General features: G+C 44.6%; 1 protein-coding gene across 3 annotated transcripts in view; it reads right to left on the reverse strand.

The window, feature by feature from the left end:
* Positions 1 to 16,767: 16,767 nt before the first annotated feature.
* CRHR2 (corticotropin releasing hormone receptor 2) overlaps positions 16,768 to 19,939 on the reverse strand; it is a 160,232-nt gene continuing 157,060 nt past the window's right edge. For all 3 annotated transcript variants that reach the window (XM_055806726.1, XM_005240964.3, XM_027791768.1), the window contains one exon: positions 16,768 to 17,946. In XM_055806726.1, the coding sequence (XP_055662701.1) occupies positions 17,806 to 17,946 (141 nt within the window). In that variant the 3' untranslated portion in view covers positions 16,768 to 17,805. The remainder of the gene's footprint in view (positions 17,947 to 19,939) is intronic.

Genomic DNA, 19,939 nt, shown 5'->3' on the forward strand with positions numbered 1-19,939 from the left:
TGCATTTACTAATTCACCTCAAACCTTGAATAATTCCTTTTCAATTTTCACCCAATTTTTCTTTACTTACAGTGAGTTTGTGCTGGAATTACATGAGCCCATAATGATTCTTGATCCAGGCTGTGTTTGAGTTAGCTAATAAACCCGTAAGAGAAAACTGCAGATAAGTCCTATGTTAGGCATAATGCGAAGCCCTGCTTTAATTACCTTCTTGTAGATGAAAGAGGCAGAGAAATTCACTGAAAACCCAAGTCAGATGGAGATTGCTGTGGCCAGTGTCTTGAGACAGCTGTGAGTTCTGCGCTGTAATGAGGCAAGCTGGCTTGAGCATCACCTCACAGGCTGGCAGTGTAAGGAGAGGCGGCGGCGGCAAAACAGAATAATTGCAAAGTAATGAAGGGATGGACAAGGGGCAGCTTGCTGTCTTCAGATGAGACCTGACTTCTACGTTTTCTGCACAAGCAGAGCCTATTAGTTACTTATTTCTGCAGCCTGGACCCCACGGACTGTACAGACCAGAGTCTGCCCTAGCTAGCTCAAATACAGCAGCCAGGCTGCAAGCATTTACATTCATGAAAGTCCCCCAGTTTATTTAGGGGGGGGGACTTGCTGCACTAGAGGTTTCTGTAACTTAGCTGAGATGAGCAATTTTATTTTTTCATTAAAGGAGCTAAGTGTTGAAATCTATTACCTGAGCACAAGGAAGATTCTAGCAGTATCCAAAACCATAGGTGGAAGGGTAGCAAATCTGCAAAACCTATTTTCTGCAACACATGGAAAAATGGCAAGTATTCATATGTAAAAGGTATTATGTGTGTACAGCCTCTATGCAAGTAAATAAGTATTATATTATATTCAAAGTGCTTGCAGCATGGTCTGGAATTTTAATTTAGAGAATGGGAGACAATGGACAAGAGGTCTGATGGGAAGATCGTTGCCTCCAAGTGGCAGTGTCTTGCTGTTCACTTTTTTCTTCACTCTGAACTGTAAATGAGGGATAGTAATGATGCCACTAATAAAATATTCCTTTCTGGCTCCTGAGACTGTCCTGCACATTGGAGAGTGGATTTCAGGCTAATAACAGGTTACATGTAGGGAATGGGAAACCCAGGGAATGTATATTTGTAGGGGAATTGGAAATATCACAAAGCATATATCTAGGATTATAAATTGCACAGTGAGACACATAAGACTCCTTTCCCCCCCTGAGAATGGTGGGATCTAGAACAAAGGGTCACCCATGAAGAAATGTCTGTGATGCCTTTGCTGATTTCTCCAAATCAGGCTTTATGCAAGCTCTGCCAGTGTCCCAGGCTGTGCAGATGAGAGCCATGTCCCACCTACATGCTGCTTGAATCCATGGGGTGACGTAGCCTAGGACAATGTGCGCTTGCAGCCCAGAAAGCCAACGGCATCCTGGGCTGCATCACAAGAAGTGTGGCCAGCAGGTCAAGGGGGGGAATTCTCTCCCTCTGCTCTGCTTCCGTGAGACCCCACCTGCAGTGCTGTGTCCACCTCTGGAGCCCCCAACATAAGAAGGACATAGATGTGTTGAAGCAGGTCCAGAGGAGGCCACAAAGGTGCTCAGAGGGCTGGAGCCCCTCTGCTGTGCAGACAGGCTGGGAGAGCTGGGGCTGTTCAGCTTGGAGAAGAGATGGTCCAGGGAGATGTTAGAGCAACTCCCAGTACCTAAAGGGTTGACAAGAAAGCTGGAGAGGGGCTTTTTACAAGGACCTGTAGTGATAGGACAAGGGGGAATGGCTTTACACTGAAAGAGGGGAGGTTTAGATGAGATATTAGGAAGAAATTCTCTACTGTGAGGGTGGTGAGGTGCTGGCACGGGCTGCCCAGAGCAGCTGTGGGTGCCCCATCCCTGGCAGTGCCCAAGGCCAGGCTGGACGGGGCTGGGAGCAACCTGGTGTAGCAGCAGGTGTCCCTGGCCATGGCAGGTTTCCCTGACCATGGCGGGGGGCTGGAACTAGGTGATCTTTAAGGTCCTTCCACTATGAAGCGGGGGGCTGGAACTAGGTGATCTTTAAGGTCCTTCCACTATGAACCACTCTAGGATTCTATGATTCTATGACAGCTGGAGATGAGACCATTGGCTTCTCTTATCTCCATCTTCACAGGAGACACCACCTTCTAACTTGCCAACCAGGCATGTATCTGCTCCAGAGGTTATGACACATGCCGGCCTCAAAGCTGAGTCAGAAAAGACTCAGGGTTGCTTTTGATGAAGTTTTCTTCCTTCAGCTCTCCAGCCAAAGCTAGTGGTTTTACAATGAAACCTGCAATGTAACTGTGGAATGTTTTCCTTGGTGTTATGTATGAGTGATAACCATTTTATAGTTTTTATTTTATAGAAAGCAAACAGCAAAAAATCCCCATGCTCAAGTCCTCAGCAGCCTCTGCCTCTGTCTAAAGAAACATGCATTATTTTCCATTCCTGAGAAGTAATTTGATGACAGTGAACACCAGACGGTTTTCTGTTACCCTTGCAATCACGCCTTAGGGCTGGGATCCCAGCACATGACACCTGCTTGTACCACAGGAACCGTAACAGCAAGCTCCTCTTTGCCCACCCCTTCATTACCTCGCACTCATCGCTCTTCGCTGCTGTCTCCTCTCCTCACACCCCAGCCTGTGAGATGAAGCTCAAGCCAGCTTGTCTTGTTAGAGCACCCAGCCTACATCTGTCTTGCTTTGCAAGTGTGCTGGTCCCTGCTCGCTGCACTGTGCCCGTTTAGTCATCTCAGCAGAAAGAGACGTAACCTCGCAGGCTTTCTCTCTTCTCCTAGTACTCCTAGTACTGTTCCAGTGATAAAGAACAAAATGAAAAAAAACCCAACCCATGGGAGACTAATGTAGGATAATCAGAGCATTTTGACTGCAAATGAAGAGCAGGAGGTATAGGAGAGGTTAAGCGAATGCAAAGTAGTTTTCTTTGGCTTGATATAAAATGATGATGCAATGTGGTACTTGTGACACTGAAGAGCCCCACACAAGTGATTGACTGATGGGTGTCTAGCACCTTTGGAGCCCTGCCTGGTTTGGTTTCTCACCCTGCTACACCACGCCGATGGCTCAAGCACCTTAAGCCATCTCAGGTGGCACTTAGCAGGTATATTTAGACAAGTCAGTCAACCAAGTTCTGAGGTTTAGCTCAGGAGATACCTCTTTGTAACTCACTGGTGTCTGAGACAGCCTCCAAACTTCCTCTCATAGCCAGTACGAAAACAGTACAGCCCATGGGAGCTGCTGGGGTCACCCAAAGGCAGACATCTGAGTGTGGACAGGATAAACACCTCTCTGGGCTGTATTCACTGCATGGGTGAGACCTCCACTGCCCACCATGACGGTAAAGACACCAGCTCCTTGGACACGCCTGCATACTGACACCTCAAGTTAGGTGTCCTTCTCAACGAGGTGCATCCTGATGGAGAGGTGTGAGCTTGACCTGACCTGGAGCGGGGCAGGAACCAGGGTGCTTGGTGCACTGCTCCTGCCACGGATTTGAGATATCTCCTTAGGCTGGGGCACAGGTGAGCCAGGAATGCTGCTGTGCTGTCATACAACAAAAAGATCCTTGGGAAACTGCCACCCTTTTGAAAGCCCATTTTGAACCCCATGCAGCGAATGGCTTCTGTATAACATCTACACACATTCGGCATGATCTCTGCAGAGTTTAAAGTGAGTTTTTCATGTGATTCAGGATACAGATGTTAATCTGGCCCTGGTAAACAAAAGATTCTCATTTCAATATGGGCACAAATGGAATATGTATAGCATACTCGAGGGGTATACAGACACTGTCATGCCAACAAAATCATCTGTAAACAGTAAAATAACTGAGTTGAGACAGTTTGATTATTTGGGTTGTTGATTCAGATAGGAACAACTAATAAATAACACCATTCAAAATGATGCTGATGAGTAATTGATAGGGAAAAGGATGTGATGCTTCCTTGCTGAAACAGGGACCAGGAGGTCCGATGTATTTGTTTTTTAATTGACTTTGACTGCACAGTCCTTTGGTTTTATGCTGCAGATGGGACTACTTGTAATCATTTCGCAAGGAGCCTGTCCCATACGAATCATAAATGTCTTGTGGCTAGAAGCTAATATCATTTCAGAACATGTGGGAAGGGCTGATTTATTGAAGAAGTCATATGATGAGTTTCAGGTCTGCACAGGCTTGAGGCTTTCCTTTCAATCCTTAGGAACACAGCAAGTTGGAGTGGGTGGCAGATTGGATCTGTTTCATTTTACATCTCTGCCTTTATGAGTTCAGCAGGAGAGGGAACTACGTGCTTCCTAGAAGATTTATGATGTTGGCAACTTTGATAAAAGGTTTTTATGCAACTTTTTCTCTTTATTGCTTTGCAGGCAACTTCTCAATATTTGTCACTGCTGACCAAAGCAAAAATGCTTTGAAAAGCTGTGTACATCAAGTAGGGCAGAACAATGAGGATGAGCAAACAAGGTAAAAGTTAGCCTGGAGAACAGCACAAATGTGGAGACACATTTCTAGTCATGGATTTTTATCACTAAGCATGTAAAACGTGCAGAGTGAGTAATAAAATGAGAAAATGCAAATCAGCAAAGCTGAAACAAAACCTTCAAGCAATCTAATTGATTACAGCATTGGAAGCTTGTGTTGTTGTTGTGTGCTACTTCTCCCATGCAATGCACTTTGCATGCACAGGACGGAGCTCAGGACCAGTGCAAGAACATCACTTCCCTGCTCCAACCCCAGGACTGACTATTTTCCATGCAGACTCCTATGCCTTCAAACCATTTAGTCTTTGCAGCATGCTACCTAGACTGTTTCTACAGCCAGGCCTTGTTCTGGTCTCAACAAGCCTTTCCTCAGCTCAATGATCTCTCCCATCCTCTGGGCAGGTTGTTCACCAAATCATCTTGCCCAGTAGGTTGGTCCTTACTGCTCCAGCCTGTGAATTGACTGCTCCTTGGGAACTCTGCAAGTTCAATCACTATTTCTTTGCATATCCCTCTCTCTGGCACTCAGTTTCTTCACATCTCTTGTCCTGGTTTCAGCTGGGATGGAGCTAATTTTCTTCTTAGTAGCTAGTACAGCGCTGTGTTTTGGCTCTTATGTGAGAACAACATTGATAACACATTGATGTTTTCAGTTGTTGCTGGGTAATGTTTATACTAAGTCAAGAACTTTTTGATTTCTCAGGCCTTGCCACCATGAAGGCTGGAGGGGCACAAGAATTTGGGAGGGGACACAGCCAGGTTGACCTGAACCAGCCAAAGAGGTATTCCACACCATAAGACCTCATGCTTAGTATATACACTGGTTAGCTGGGACCTGGGAGTCGTTGCTTGGGGACTGGCTGGGCATCAGTCAGCGGGTGGTGAGCAGTTGTACTGTGCATCACCTGTTTTCCTTTCTCCCTTTTCCTTTGGATTTTATACTTTTCCCCACCTTTCCATTGTAACTGTTGTTATTATTATTGCTATTGTTATTGCTGTTATTATTGTTGTTGTTCTTACCTTTCTATTCTGTTTAAATTATTAAATTGTTCTTATCTCAACCCTCGAGTTTTACATTCCTCTCCGATTCTCCTCCCACCCCTCTGGGCAGGGACTAGGCAGGCAGCTGCATGGTGCTTGGTTGGCAGCTGGGGTTAAACCACAACATCCCTGAAGAACATCCCGATGGCAGGATCATACCCAGCTGGGTTCACATTCTTTGCACTCCCGATAAAAGTTCATGCCCTTGCGATGGGCTCATTCCTGTGACCAGCTGGAGGAGGCATCTCAGAGCTGCAGTAGACTTGGCTGTCTCTGTTCTGGAACTAGACACATGAGAAATGAAGAGTACAATGCCAAGCAAGGATCAACAAATTAAGCATAAAGTTTCTGGAGAAATAGAAATGGAGGATACAGTGAGTGGGTGCTGACCTGGCTGGAATTCAGACTCCTGGCAGAACTGACGGCAGTATTATTAACACATACAGGAGAGTAAATTTATGCAGGTTTCTCCCAAGGACTCACCCATAATCTCAAGTCAAACTGAGGCGAAAATCAGCCACCAAAACACATGGAAATAGCTTGCAGGTTAAAGCACCAAAGGGAATTAGGGTTGTGAGGCCTCTAAGTGATGTTTTTGGAAGAAAGAGGTTTTAGAGCAGTTAATGGAATGGGCAGCTGCTAAATGGACACACTGCATTTAGCCAGTCCTTCCAGTTCTCTGGACATTCCCTTGCCTTTGATAGTCGTATTTGCTTTCAGACTTCCAGTGAACACCAGTGTGACGTGGCCTGGGGAAGACATGCTCTTAGCAAGTTCCTCATTTTCTGAGGGGAGAAGTTCTTCAGATAACAGGTGACTGCAAAACCCAGGAGAAAATACCTTGAATGTTTTAAAGGGAAAGCATGCTACATACAGCCTGGCAGGACAGAGGAGGAGAAGAAAGGTTTTTAAAAAAGCTAAATTACATTTTTTCTAAAGAAATTTACTTGTAAGACAAATTAATTTTTGCTTTATTGCATGTGACAAAGAGGGACTCACGTGCCCAAAGCTCATTTACCTTTTCTAGTGGCATGAATGGATCTAATAAAAGATCCTGTCCTTAGTAGGAAGCTGTACAAGCCAGGAAAGCATCTTTATGCCAATATGTCCACATTTGATGCAGATTTAAGAGTTTGAAATAAGTCTGTGTTTTGTTACATGCTAGCTGGGTGTCACGGCACTCTCCAGACTATCAAGCTACAACAAGGTCTTTTACTATCTTATACCAGCATACTCTTCATACAGTCCCTCTGCTGCCTTCTCCTAGTCTCACCTCCTCCAGAGCGTGTGCTCTCTCTTCTCTTGCTTCTTCATCTCTCTCTTCTTCCTCAGCTGCTCTCTCTTCATTTGCTGCCCAACCCCTTAACAGAACCAGCCACAGCTGCACCTTATCAACATCGGCCAACCCACCGCCCCTAAAGCCAACCCACAGTTGTATATTATCCATGCTAATTAACCCAGCTTCATTCCTCTGCAGCTGGGCAAGTTGGAGGGGAAACATAGGAACCATGGTCACTGAAGTGATAGGGAATTTGCTTCATGGGTTGCCAGTCTTGCATAAGGAAAGCCATCGAGAAGTGTCCTGTTGGGAACTGGCAGTGTGTGGCAGTCAGATTGACCAGGACATGTGTTAAGCAGCTTTCATCTGTGGTGTCTAAGGGAGAAAAGAAGAACCAGTAAGAATTTCCCACTTTTACAAGCCCATCTTTACAAGGTGTTCGTGGTAGGACTAGAGTCTGTGGTCATTCAGAGAAGTAATCTCAGCCTCCTCTGCTAACTCACAAATGCCAAAGAAATTGGAAAAAACAGAAGGAAATTCCAGGTAGAATTTTCTGTGATCTGACGTAGGAGTTATTTTTAAAATCCCTTTTATTTTAAAATATTATGTCAATTTTAAAATGAAAAAGATAATTTTTTAAAATGTGAAACAGTCCTTGATCATCAGTAACAGCATTTTGAACAATGTTTTCCTTCAGTCAAAATCATTGCCTCATTTAACCCAGTTTTGCAAATAGCTTCAGGTCCTGTGAAATTCCCTTCTGGGGATCCCTTTGGAATAGAGGCATGAATTTGCTACTATTGGAAAAATGTCATGTTGTTCAGCGACCTAAACTGATCTGGTGATGGAATTGGATATATAAATGGTACCACTTGCACATATTCACCCCTGCAAAATGGAAACTGTCTATCTGAAGAAAGAAAAAAAAAAAACCCCACTCAAATTAAAAAGTGTAAGTGGAAAATAACAGATTTTTTTTCCTCTTTGTATTTTCATATACACCACCATCAAAGAAATCCGAAATGGCTTCAGGAAAAAGAGCAATGCTGTTCCTCCCACTTGCTCTTTTCCCAAGGTATATGATATTGGGTTCAAAAACTTGATCTGTGTCTTCAGAGGGTCAGATTTAGATTATCAAAACAGAAAAGTAACCGGTCGGTGGCTGTGATTAAGTCTTTTGCATCAATGAAGCCATGGAGTTTTCTTCCGTGTGTGGGGACTTGGCACCAGTGGTAGCACTCAGAAGCTGGGCACTGCTGGCTGTCATGGCTGGTTTTGTCCACCGGGACACAGATGTGTCCAGCCAAAGCCTGCTGAGGTCCAGGAGAACCTTCCCATCCAGTTCAAGGGATATTTGCAGAAGACCTGTCAGACGTGTTTCAAAAACACATGTATACACTGAAAAATACATGAGCATCTCTAAGCGTATGCAGTCAGCTCCACCAGAAATCGATGGGAATTAAGTACTCTGCCTATATGGGAATGGTTGAAAATCCCATTAGTTTCCTGTGTGATTGCTTAGAACTCAATACACATTTGACCAACAGCATGGAAAAACATACATTATTTTTGGATGACAGTGTGTTTGTTAGCCAGCCACCTCTCACAGGGGCTTGCTGTTAGCACAGTGTATACAACTCACACCGCTGATGCCTGTGCTAAATCACAGATGGGCAGTATCAACCCAGTATTGTACGCTAGGTTTCAGATGTGGATTGAACTGTACACACACTTTTCAGATAATTTTGGGTTTTTTTGTATTTTGGTTTTACACATTGACAAAAGAGCCCACACTCTGTTAGTTGCCAGATGCTATATGGACAGCCACTGCGATAACTCTCTACCCCAAAGGGCTTCCAGTCTAAGTGCTCAAACTAGACAAATGCAGGGAGAAACTAATACAAGCAGGTAAGGAGAGAAACTTCCTTGAAGTGACATGAGAAGTCTACAGGAGATCTGGGAACAGTGTGTAGCGGTCCTGTTCCCAATCCAGCATTTGATTTGATTGCCAAGTGTTTCTTGGTCTGTGAGTCACTCTTTAGCTATAAGACATCTTCTTAAGTAAGCAGAAGGATCAAGAAGCCATGAGTACTCATATACATACAGGCAACCAAGTTGAAGGCTAATAAAAGCCATCACTAGATATTCAAAGTGATCTCCAACTCCACTTGAGTGTTGTTATTGTGGCAAACCAGCATAGAATTATATTTCTGTTGGTTTGGGGGTTTTTTTGTTGGCTTTTTTTTTTCCCAAAAAAAGGTTACACAATCCTTTTAAAAGAAAGGATGCTCTAGACTTGATGAGTTATCTGAAATACCTGCACACAGGTACCTGCTTAGGGCTCTGAGCAACCTGATCTAGCTGAAGATGTCCCTGCACATTGCAGGGTGGTTGGACTAGATGACCTTTAAAGGTCCCTTCCAACATAAACCATTCCATGATTCTATGACTTACAGAATTGAGGCCAATCCACATCTGTTTGCTGGGCACAGAGACTTGCAGGGATCCCTGAGATGGATGAAACCATGGCAATCACCAGACCTCACAAACAAGCAGCTGGACTGACTCTGTGGCCTGCATTACTTTGGTTGCATACTGCTCCTGAGTCAGCATACCTGTTGCCTCACCCTTGCACCAGGAAGAAGCAATCTGTTTCAGACGTCAGAGGTGATCAGTTAATGTGTCAGGACCCACCAGCTGACACGGCAGCTGATTGAACTGCTGAGCTGTATAGTCAGCAATCGGTGAGCATCCCTAAGGTCAACATGAATCAGCTACTAAATCACAGGCAAGGTAGCGGAAGGACATTCAGAATTTCTACTGTCTAAATGTGCTTTCAGGCTGGATGTGGCTGGCCGGTATGGGATGACCCAAGTTAACCACTATTCCCTGCGCAGCCTGGATGAGGCAGCTCATTAGCCACCAGGCCAATGATCAACACGATACTGCTGGACCCCAAGGAACACATGCCTGAAGAGTGCTGGTCCTGTTTCTTCTGACCTTGCCAACAGCTTTATAATTTGTCATTTTTCTACCTCAGAAGACTGAATCACTTTGACATATGCCAATACCCAGAGTGCAATCAATTGGTTCAGCCTTTGACACGACCCCTTGCAGCCTGGAAGCACAGAGGAATGACGTGTCAAAAGGGTCGGAGGGTTCGTTTCACAGCCTGTGGAGACTGCTGAACACAGATAGCCTTCATGGAAGCTGGCTTGCTCGTTAGCATCTGGGAAACTCATTAAACTTTTATGAGTTCTTTTTTAAAGCTTTGGCTTCTCATAGCTTAATGTCACTATAGCAGTGCTCTATGGCAATGATAATAATAAAAAATATTTTCTTTCTGCTACACTAATTAGCAAGTGGAGAAACTTAAGAAACCAGTGTAGAATCCAACAGGACCATCCAGACAATACATGGTTTTGTTTTAACTACGTATTTTGCCATCAGTCCACAATTTATAGGTATGCTATTTCTCTTCCAGAAGTTTCTCCTGAGGTGCTTGTTATCTTCCAGCTCTATGGCATTAAATGAGAAAGGGAATAAAGTGAATTAATCTATGAAAAAGTGAAGAATTTACATGAAACCGTCACACTTATGAACCCTTCCACATAGGGAAATACTAGGTTTTGGGTGGCAAACTCAGAGAACCGCAACCCCAAAAGTACTTTGTTTCTCTTTACGGACTAAAAGGAAAGCCTTGTGGTGGCTGTCTGCAGAAGCAGGTACCACCACAGAAACAGTGAGGCTGCCCAAAGACCAGGGTGGTCAGAAGCTGGTTACAGCCCTTCACAGCTCCTCTCTGCCCAGCCTCCTGCTCCACGCTGTCCTGAGTGACTCAGCCCCAGTATCAAAATACATTATCTACCCAAGAGCCACGCGCCTGAGCTCATCACCTTATCCCATTGCAGAGCACATTACCAACGGTGTGATATGTAGCCAAGGTGATGAGCACGGCTGGAAGTTGTACCTATGCACTATATACCATGGGTTCAGGGATGTGCCATTCCTGCCCCCCCGCCAGCTCAGAGCTCATGCCATGCAAACTCCTCTGCCCTTCAAAGTACCATGAACATACCCGTCTTTGTGCATGCTGCAGCCAAATACTCAGTGTTGGAGATGGCAAAGTTGTCTTAACACTCTGGAAGGAAATATTTTTTCATGTCAAGAGGCAGTGAGAGAAACAGCACCATTTGCCTCAATCAAAACCAACTGATGGCCCATCCCCAAAAGAACCGGCTGCAAGATTTCTTTATCTATTAAATGGAAAACACTTAGAAATTCACCCAAGGCTGGGTGTTAGTCAGGGCTAACATGTTCGTAGCAGAAAAGGGATTAAGAGGGACTTGCTTCTACCCCCTCCTTCCAGCAGGAAAGGAGATCTTATGGAGAGGTGTGGGAGCTTCAATGAGCTGAACTTCTGTTCAGGCGTAAGGCTTTAAAAGGATGTCCAAAATCTTCTTTCTCATACTTGCTCATCTCAGAACGCTGCATCGAAAAGTTAAAAGGAAGTGACTTTATTTTGAGGACAAGCCTTGGCATAGTCTCTCCTTGGACTCCCCTGAGCTTTTTCCCACACTGAGAAGAGCTCTCCAGTGGACACTGGCTATTTACTGTGTTCATCCTTGTGACCCTCACCTCAAATTGGACCTCCACCTAATCACGGAGTCAGGTTCCCCTTCTCTCTCTCTGGTCCTTAAGCCATACTGACCTCTATGCCCTGGAGGCACATCCTCCCTTCCTCCCCGGTACAGGTGCTCTGGGTCTTGTGCCTCTCTCTTTTCCTTACCCTCCAACAGACTGATGCCAGGTTTGCAGGGTGACCGTTAAGAATGGCAAATCTTCACTGTGTCCTTTTCTTCTGCCATTTTAGCTTTGCAAACTGTGCTACTGTGGTCTGGTGGCCAGCACTGTCCCCACCTGCACAACTGGAATAGTTGATACTGATACTTAATGTGTCAGATGCACTGGTGTCTCCTGGGGGTTGGAGCTCTGCTTGTAAGCAAAAGATGACAGAGGCGGCTATGAAAACATGCATTGAAAATGGAATTTGCCACCTGATACAAATCCCTATAGTGATTTCTCAGTATCATAGAATCAAAGAATCATTTAAGTCATCCAGCCAGGTTTTTACCCTGTGAAGCCTAAGCCTGTCCTATCCATGAGCAGCCAGTTTCTCCAGGAGAATGTTGTGGGAAATGGTGTTCAAGGCTTTACTAAGGTCCAGGTAGACGACATCCACAGCCTTTCCCTCATCCACTAAGTGGGTTCCCTTGGCGTAGAAGGAGATCAGGCTAGTCAAGCAGGACCTGCCTTTCAGAAACACATGCTGCCTGGGCCTGATCACCTGGTTGTCCTCTACGTGCTGCATGATGGCACTCAAACCCAGTCCCTTAGCTGATATCCCCACAACCAAGGAACTGCAGTGCAGCGTTGCTGTCTGCCACAGGGAATGGTCAGAAGGAGGCAATGTGTTGTCTCCACAGCAATCTGGGACTGGGGACTTATTGCAAAGGAGGAGGGTGAAAAGATTTCAAAAATGTCAGAAGTAAGCAATTAGTCCAGATCCAAAATAAGCTTACACTTGCTCTCAGCTGCCAGTTGGCACATGCATTATCTGCAACACTCAGCACTGCAAACATTTTCCTGGAAGAGCTTTTATGAGCTCTGTTTCAAGTACTTAAGTGTTCATGGATGTTCATTTCCATAATGATTCACTGAACACAAGCAGCCTTGTTTTCTTTCTACATATTATGCTATAAAACAAAAGTAACTTGACCAGTTTTCTTCTCAGACATACACACACAATCAGGCATGTACGTACATGTGCATACACTGGTACATAAACACACACACATACACACACACAGAGGTCATCAATCCACCATATCCACGATCATTTTCCTGGCATAGCTGAGACATTTCCTGCTGATCCAGAAGCTACATGTGAATCATCCCAGATCTGTGCTGTGAATGATTATTTTGATGAAAGGCACATAGGGCTTTAATAGGTATCACAAAGTAAGGGAGATAGTTTTCTCTAAAGAGATGTCACTTTATTCATCTTTGCAGCCCTGTCAGGAGAAGGCAAAGGAAGAAGCTTCTTTTGGGGACAGGGGTTATGAGCATATTTCCAACACCCCTGAGGTACACCTGAAAAAAATACAGCAGCCAAAACTTGCTCATGTTCACTCTTTTCTAGTGTTAGTGGAATGACTGACAGTATTACTACTAGGATGATAGGATCAATCCGGTTGTAAGGGACCTCAGGAGGTCTCTGGTCCAAACTCACAGCAGGCTCAGCTATGATCACAGACCAAGTTGCTCAGGACTTTATTCAGTTGGGTCTTGAAAAAATCTCAGGAGATGGCGATTGCACACCCTCACTTGTCCCATTGTTTGACTGTCCTCCTGAGGAAAAACTTTCTCCTTATAGCTGATCTGGCCCTTTCTTTGTTGTTTCTTGTCCTCCTGCCATGCATCACTGTGAAAGGCCTGGGTCTGTCATGACAGTAACCCCCTTGTAGGTACTGGCATGCTGTTAGTTAGTCCACCTAAAGTTCCTTCTTCGCCACGCTGAGGCAGCTCTTCTAGCCTCTCTGCACATGGCAGTTGCTCCAGATCTGAGCATCTTGTTGGCCTGTGTCTGATTTTGCTCTAGTTTATCAATGTCTTCTTGTACTGGGGCTGCCCAGAGTGGGCACAGCATCCAGACGCAGTCTAATGAGAGCAAAGTAGTTGGCAATAATCACTTCCCTCAAAACAGCCCAGACTGATGTTAGCCATCCTTGCTGCCAGACCACATGGCTGGCTTGGGTTCATTTCAGCATCCACCAAGGTCCCTGGGTGCTTTTCCACACGGCTGCTCCTCAGCCAGTTGGTCTCCACCTTCATGAGAGGGCATGTGTGACTAAGGGACTCCCCTTGGCTGTCCAAGACATCTATGGATCATCTCAGTAGCTCTGCTCACAGGTATCCTGAATAATCATCAGACCATTGAATCATTAAAAAAAGACAGCATAAAAACGTCACAGCCCCCAGGGACCTTGGTGCATCGAGCAGTTCTCCAATGATTACAGAAGGAACTAGCTCCAGCTGAGACTGGTGAAGGGCTATATAAAGTCAAGTGAGTTCCACTAGAATGGTCTTTGGAAGAATAGTATCCTGTGCCTGGATTGTACTTGTGCTCCATTTACAGGACAAGTCCCTGCTTCCAGTGACACTCACCAGAGTTATTTACATTGCCCCTGAGACTCCAGTTGTGGCTGAGAACTATATGGTGCTAGATGTCACGGAGACACACGACTAAGATGGTCCCTTTGCTACAATACTAGTGAAGCCTCGTCTGGCAAAGGGCAGGCTTCACAGCACAAGGATCATAGTGACTCACTCTGGCTAGGCACTCCAAGGGCAGATGCAGCTATGCCCACATAGTTGTATTTTGTGTCTATTAAGAAAAAGAATATATCCCACTCCAGGGGAAAGAAGCCAGTCCGGTGAAAGTGTTACTGTGTTGTGCGTTGCACTTGTACTTCAGAGCTCGGTGTACGTCCACAGCAGTGAGAAAAACTCAGGATGAGTCCTAGCTCTTCAACCCCAGAAGGTGAAGGGCAGGTTGGTTTCACAGCTAACATGGGCTATACTGACTCCTAGTTATGGTACTGAGCAGGATCTTACTGCACCTACTAAAACCAAATGAAGGACACAGGCAGACAGGTGAGCTTAAGGGAGCAGTAAGTTGGTATTGATCAGCTGACAGATTGGGGGAAGAAGAAACAGCCTTCAAAGCACTATTTCCATGGAGATTACTTTTCACTCCGTTTCTATGGCAGCTTTCATTAGAAGATCTTGATTGCCCTATGGTCTGCCCAGTCCTTGATGTGGAGAAGAGAAAGCGAAGGTAAGAATTGCCTCTTTATTGGGAACTGAAAAGGGATACTGAGAGGGCAAAAGTGAGCCTGACACCAATTCCACTGATACCAGTAAAAGTAGACTGGAAATGTAAGCCTGAAAAACAGATTGGTGGTAGCCACCATGCAAATGCAGACAGCCCACATATCATGTGCCTCAGCTTGTGGCTCCAGAGGAACCAGAACGTCAGATCCAAGTTGTCTATATTCCACTTCTTGTTGCTGACTGGGAGGGTTTGGTGCTCACTGAGAGGCTAGGCAGCCTACAAACCAGTCATAGGTTGTCTACAGGGTAGCCACGTGCAGGAAAGCTAAAGCACACTATATATAATGTGAAGAGCTTCAGACTGAGCCCCATGTATCCCATCTCAGATAGGAAACTCTCAGCTGGTGTAAATGACATTCCTTGCACCAGCTGCCACAAAGCAGTCACCCCCTAGGCCTTTGCCTGATATAACCTAAAGTCTGCCTTTTTCTCTCAAATCCTGGCCTTTATGCCATGCACCATCCCCAAGATACGCTGTGTTTAGAGTTCCATACCTACCTATCTCCATCACTCTCCCCTGCTCTGTGCTCTCTGAGAAGACCAAAAAAAAAAAAAGTCACCCTCAAAATATTTTTTTATTGCTCTTCCTGGGAAAGTCTGAAATCCTGCTCTTACAAGGCCCACGGTAGAATTTCAAGCTTGTTTCTCATCACAAGGCTTTAGAGAAAATGGGCCATGGCTGTCAGTACCTCAGGAATGACAGACTTCAGAAAGCTTCCACAGCAAAACAAGTAGAGGTATTGCATGTGTTAGCATAGCAATCACTTCAACATTAACATAAGCAATATCCCATTAACACTGTATGTCCACCATGCAGCTTGAAACAGGGTCTAACGCTGGAAGGTCTGAAAATCTGCTTTGGACAAACACTAACCCGAAAAAGGATATTATTTTTTGTGAAATGAAAATACACACCTGGTAGCAACAACCTGCAATTTCTGACAGTACCTGATGCATTGCAAACCCCTTTTTCATCCCAAACTGGCCTAGAGACAGCAAACACAGAGGTACTCAATCCACACATTTCCAACCTGTAGGTATATCTGTCCCTTCAAACACAAAATTCCAGGAGACTGCGCATTGCTACTGTGACGCAATGGATAAAAGCACTGACGCAGTCCTCTCCCATCAGAGGCTTTTGTCTCCCAGCTACCACAAAGATTGTTTGTATCGCTTTGCAGAACCCAGGGCACTGACAGCAGTGAGTGGCATAGGCAGGCACGTTTCCAGTCGTATTTGGATCTCTGTCACACTGGGATCTATCATGCTAGTTGGCACGCCACATGGAAGGCTATGTGTGAAGGCTCTTTCCTGCTCCTCCTCTTTGGCAGACACAATAGGTCTAACTAGATAGATATCTCCCTTCTCCCTCCTTCCTTCGTTATCTTATTGAGGCACATGAATCCAAAAGAGAGTTAAGAGGTGGAAAAATTACAAAATTTTAATTTGTTAATTTAATTTGCTATGCATTGCTAATCAGCTCAAAGTTGAATATGCTCGAGCTGTTAGGACAGGATGCCTCCAAAAGCAGGGGATTAACATCAGTGTCTTCCAAGATATTTTCCAGCCCTATGTAGTTCTGAAAACTAGAGAAAGACCTATTTAAATCTGGAGATTTAAATCCAGCTTCTGCTCGGAAGTACTCTAAAACATGTGAATGAAAAATAAACATGCTAAAGTGGTAAGAGCAAATTACTCCAGCACTGGTCAGATACAGGTGATGGAGAATATATTACACAACTTGCTTTTTTCTTTCTGCTGTTGCAAAGCCCAGTAGAGGGGAGTGCAGAAGTATAAGGATCCAGTGTAACACCATGAGTTCAGAAGGGAGACAATTCATCTTGCATTTAGATGCCCTCTTGATCAGATTTTATCATGACGTTGTTCTTATTGGCTCATTATCAATCAGGATTCCTTTCCCTGATCTTAGATATAAAAACACTCAAGATAGGTGTCTTCTTCCTTTCCAGAGTAAAGAAAACAATGCCTGGTTTTACTGAAACCAACCCAGAGTAGTGTTTATTATTGAAAATATACAGTATTTTTGAACATCACATAAAAAGCCTAGTAGATACATCTGCTCTAGTTCAAAATGCTCAATAGATAATTGTGCAGCATGTAGCACTATCCTCATAATGCAAACAACCTCTTTTCATCATTATTTCTACAGTGCTTCCCTTTTATATTTTTTCAACCCAGAAAACATGTTTTGTGTTCTTAGCCATCCCGATCCTCTTAGCTGAAAAAACCCCAAAGACTTTCCAAAAGCTACTTACACTGTGTCGAAAGTGTGAGGCTAAGAGGAATAAGGATACTTTACAGAGCTATCTAGAGATATTGTTGTCCTTTCCTAAAATTTGTGTATGACCAGGGCATGGTTCTTGCAAGGCAATGTGCCCTGCATTAAACAGTCCAGCGATGCCATAGCCAACTCCCAGTCTATCAAAGGGAGAAATGGGGAAGGACAGATAAATCAGGATTTTTCACACCACCCTTCAGACGCTCTTTTTCTTGCTGCCACGTGTTCTCAAATGACAGTTCTGCAGAGAAGAAATTTTTACAAAGAAACAAGAAAGAGGTGGGCTATCTATACACCAAACTGTTGAAATCATTGGGAATCAATATACAAGGTGAGTTGGGCAGTATGTTAAAAATAGTCTTTGTTCACCACAATACAGAAGGGGAAAACAGAAAAACGAAACAAAATAAAGGAGAAAAAAATTGTTCCTGCCAGTGTGCTGTTTTAGACTTTGTATTGTAGTGAACTTCCACAAGACACAGTCAGCATTGAATCTCTTTCTTCTTTGAATCTGTTTTGCCACTGCCTACTCCAAGAGGCTTTTGCCTGGTTGCCTTTAAGCAGCATCATGAATATGGGAGATGAGAGTCCACAAAAACATGATGGTACTTCTTTGCGAAAGAGATCAGTGCAGAATAAAGCAACAAAGTTTGAAGAAAGGGGCCTGGGGAGAGTGAAGAAAGAAGAACCCTGAAGGCCACCAGGTAGTGCATGTGTTTTGCGGGGCATATCACACGGCTGCGGTCTGTTTGATGCTATGGAAGCTGATCCGTGTCGGAGAGGTGGGGATAGACATGGCACGTGCCACACGCACTCGGAGGGAGTGATGGTCTTGCCAGCGATGCCATCTTTTCCTGGCAGCAGAACGGACCTGGTGAAAAGAAAAAAGAACACTTAGAATACTCGGGTATCTGTAGAGGGACACTAGACAGCACTCAGACAAATGATGATATGTGTCAAGCCACTGAAACATACAGGGCTTGATTCAGCTGCCTAAACATGAGCATCTAGTTCACTTGACATTGTTTTGGGTGCTGCACTCTGGGAAAAGCATGCCTCGGCTTGTGCAGCTGAGTCAAGCCCTCAAGATGAGCGCACCTGACAGAGGTCTTAGACCTATCACAGGAGCTACAGTTGCCCCTGCTTCCCTTGTATATGGAGAAACACAGATCATCTAACTAAACATTGGTGTCTACTACAAAGACACACCTGACCTAATCCCTGGAAGCATCTTTCACAGGCACTGTTGAGCTGCTCTGCAGTCAACAGAAGGTCATCCTTAAGCAGACGCTTGCAAATAGGTCAGATGAATTTTGAACTTAAGGTGCATATTTTTTTGCATGGATCACAGAGTGATCCCAGGTACTGTAGCTCAGATATATGTGCATATAAGCAAGAGAAAGAGGTGACAGGAATCCTAGCCTCACACAGAATGGGAGGGAAGGGCTGAGATACTCCTAACATAAAGTGAAACCAGTTCCTGCCAAATCACTGGCAGAGAAGTCTCCAAGTCAGAACCTGGAATGAAACATTAAGACCAATTTTTGGATACTCTTATTGATCTCTGCTTACCATAGAGATGAGGGCCATTCAGATCCCTAACCTAGGCGGCCAGGTAAACCTACAAAATTAGATTAGGTGAATCTGGGACCAGCTTCTTGGACAGCCAATGGGTAATTGTACTCATGGCACTCAGAAAAGTTGTTGATATTCTGCTGCCAACCTAAAATTCAGCCAGCTTTGTAAAAAGAGCATTTTTACATACAACCTCTATATGAAGCCAGGGCATCCTTTACCAGAAACACAACTGTTTAGAGGATGAGGTTATAAATAATATAATGTAGACACTACGTCTCAGCCACTGACCCATAGCTCTCTTCCTGACCAAGAGAGAATCAGTAGCATGGGTAAAGGGTATGATTCATCTCCTCCGAAAGCAGATGTCCAAAGCAGGGTAGATACTGTGGTCAGATGAAAAATACCTAATTCCTTTCATCAGTTAGAAATGAGTCTGGGCAACCAGCTCTGTTTTAGATGTCTGGATTATAAATTTAGCTAAATTTAGACGATATTGATATCTTAACCCTGAATGTTTTGCAGTCTTCATGTACTTATCTTCACTGCATCCCTCAAAAGTAAGGGAGTGCTTTTATCCTCATTTTGCTATCAGCAGGCTAAAGCTTGGGTATTAATAGCAGCGATGTTGTTGCAGAGTCGCCCTCAACATGGGCCAGCTACCATGGCAACTGTGCAAGGCCTGGGATGAGCTTGCACAGCCCGTGTGAAACCCATGCTGACACAGCTTCTCAGCTATCAGCACCTGAGTGAGGTAGATCAAAGCCATCCTGGGTGTACCTATAGTCCCCACTGGGACTGCAGGGAAGATGGTGATGAAACAAATTGTCCAAAGCTACACAGCTACTGCTTTTCTTTTTCTTTTATAGCTTGTGGCTTGCCTTCAGGTGCAGTGTGAAGTCTACTCAAAACATGAGGAACACACACTCCCCAACCCCACTTCAGACCAGTTCCAACATGCTGTCTGATGGATGCTCAGAAGGGTTGGTGAGCTCTAATAGCAGAGGTATTTCCCACCCAAACCACACACTGTCAGTATTAGCTGTCCTAGATGAACAGGAATGATGGCCTGATAAGTTAAAACACAGTATCATAGAATTGCTTAGGTTGGAAAAGACCTTTGAGATCACCAAGTCCAACTGTTAACCCACGACTGACAAGTCCATCACTAAACCATGTCGCTAAGCACTGCATCTACAGGCCTTTTAAATACCTCCAGGGATGATGATTCCACCACCTTCCTGGGCAGCCTGTTCCAATGCTTGACAACCCTTTTGGTAAAGAAATTT

This window comes from Falco peregrinus, chromosome 5 (assembly GCF_023634155.1).
Source record: "Falco peregrinus isolate bFalPer1 chromosome 5, bFalPer1.pri, whole genome shotgun sequence".
Lineage (NCBI taxonomy): Eukaryota > Metazoa > Chordata > Aves > Falconiformes > Falconidae > Falco > Falco peregrinus.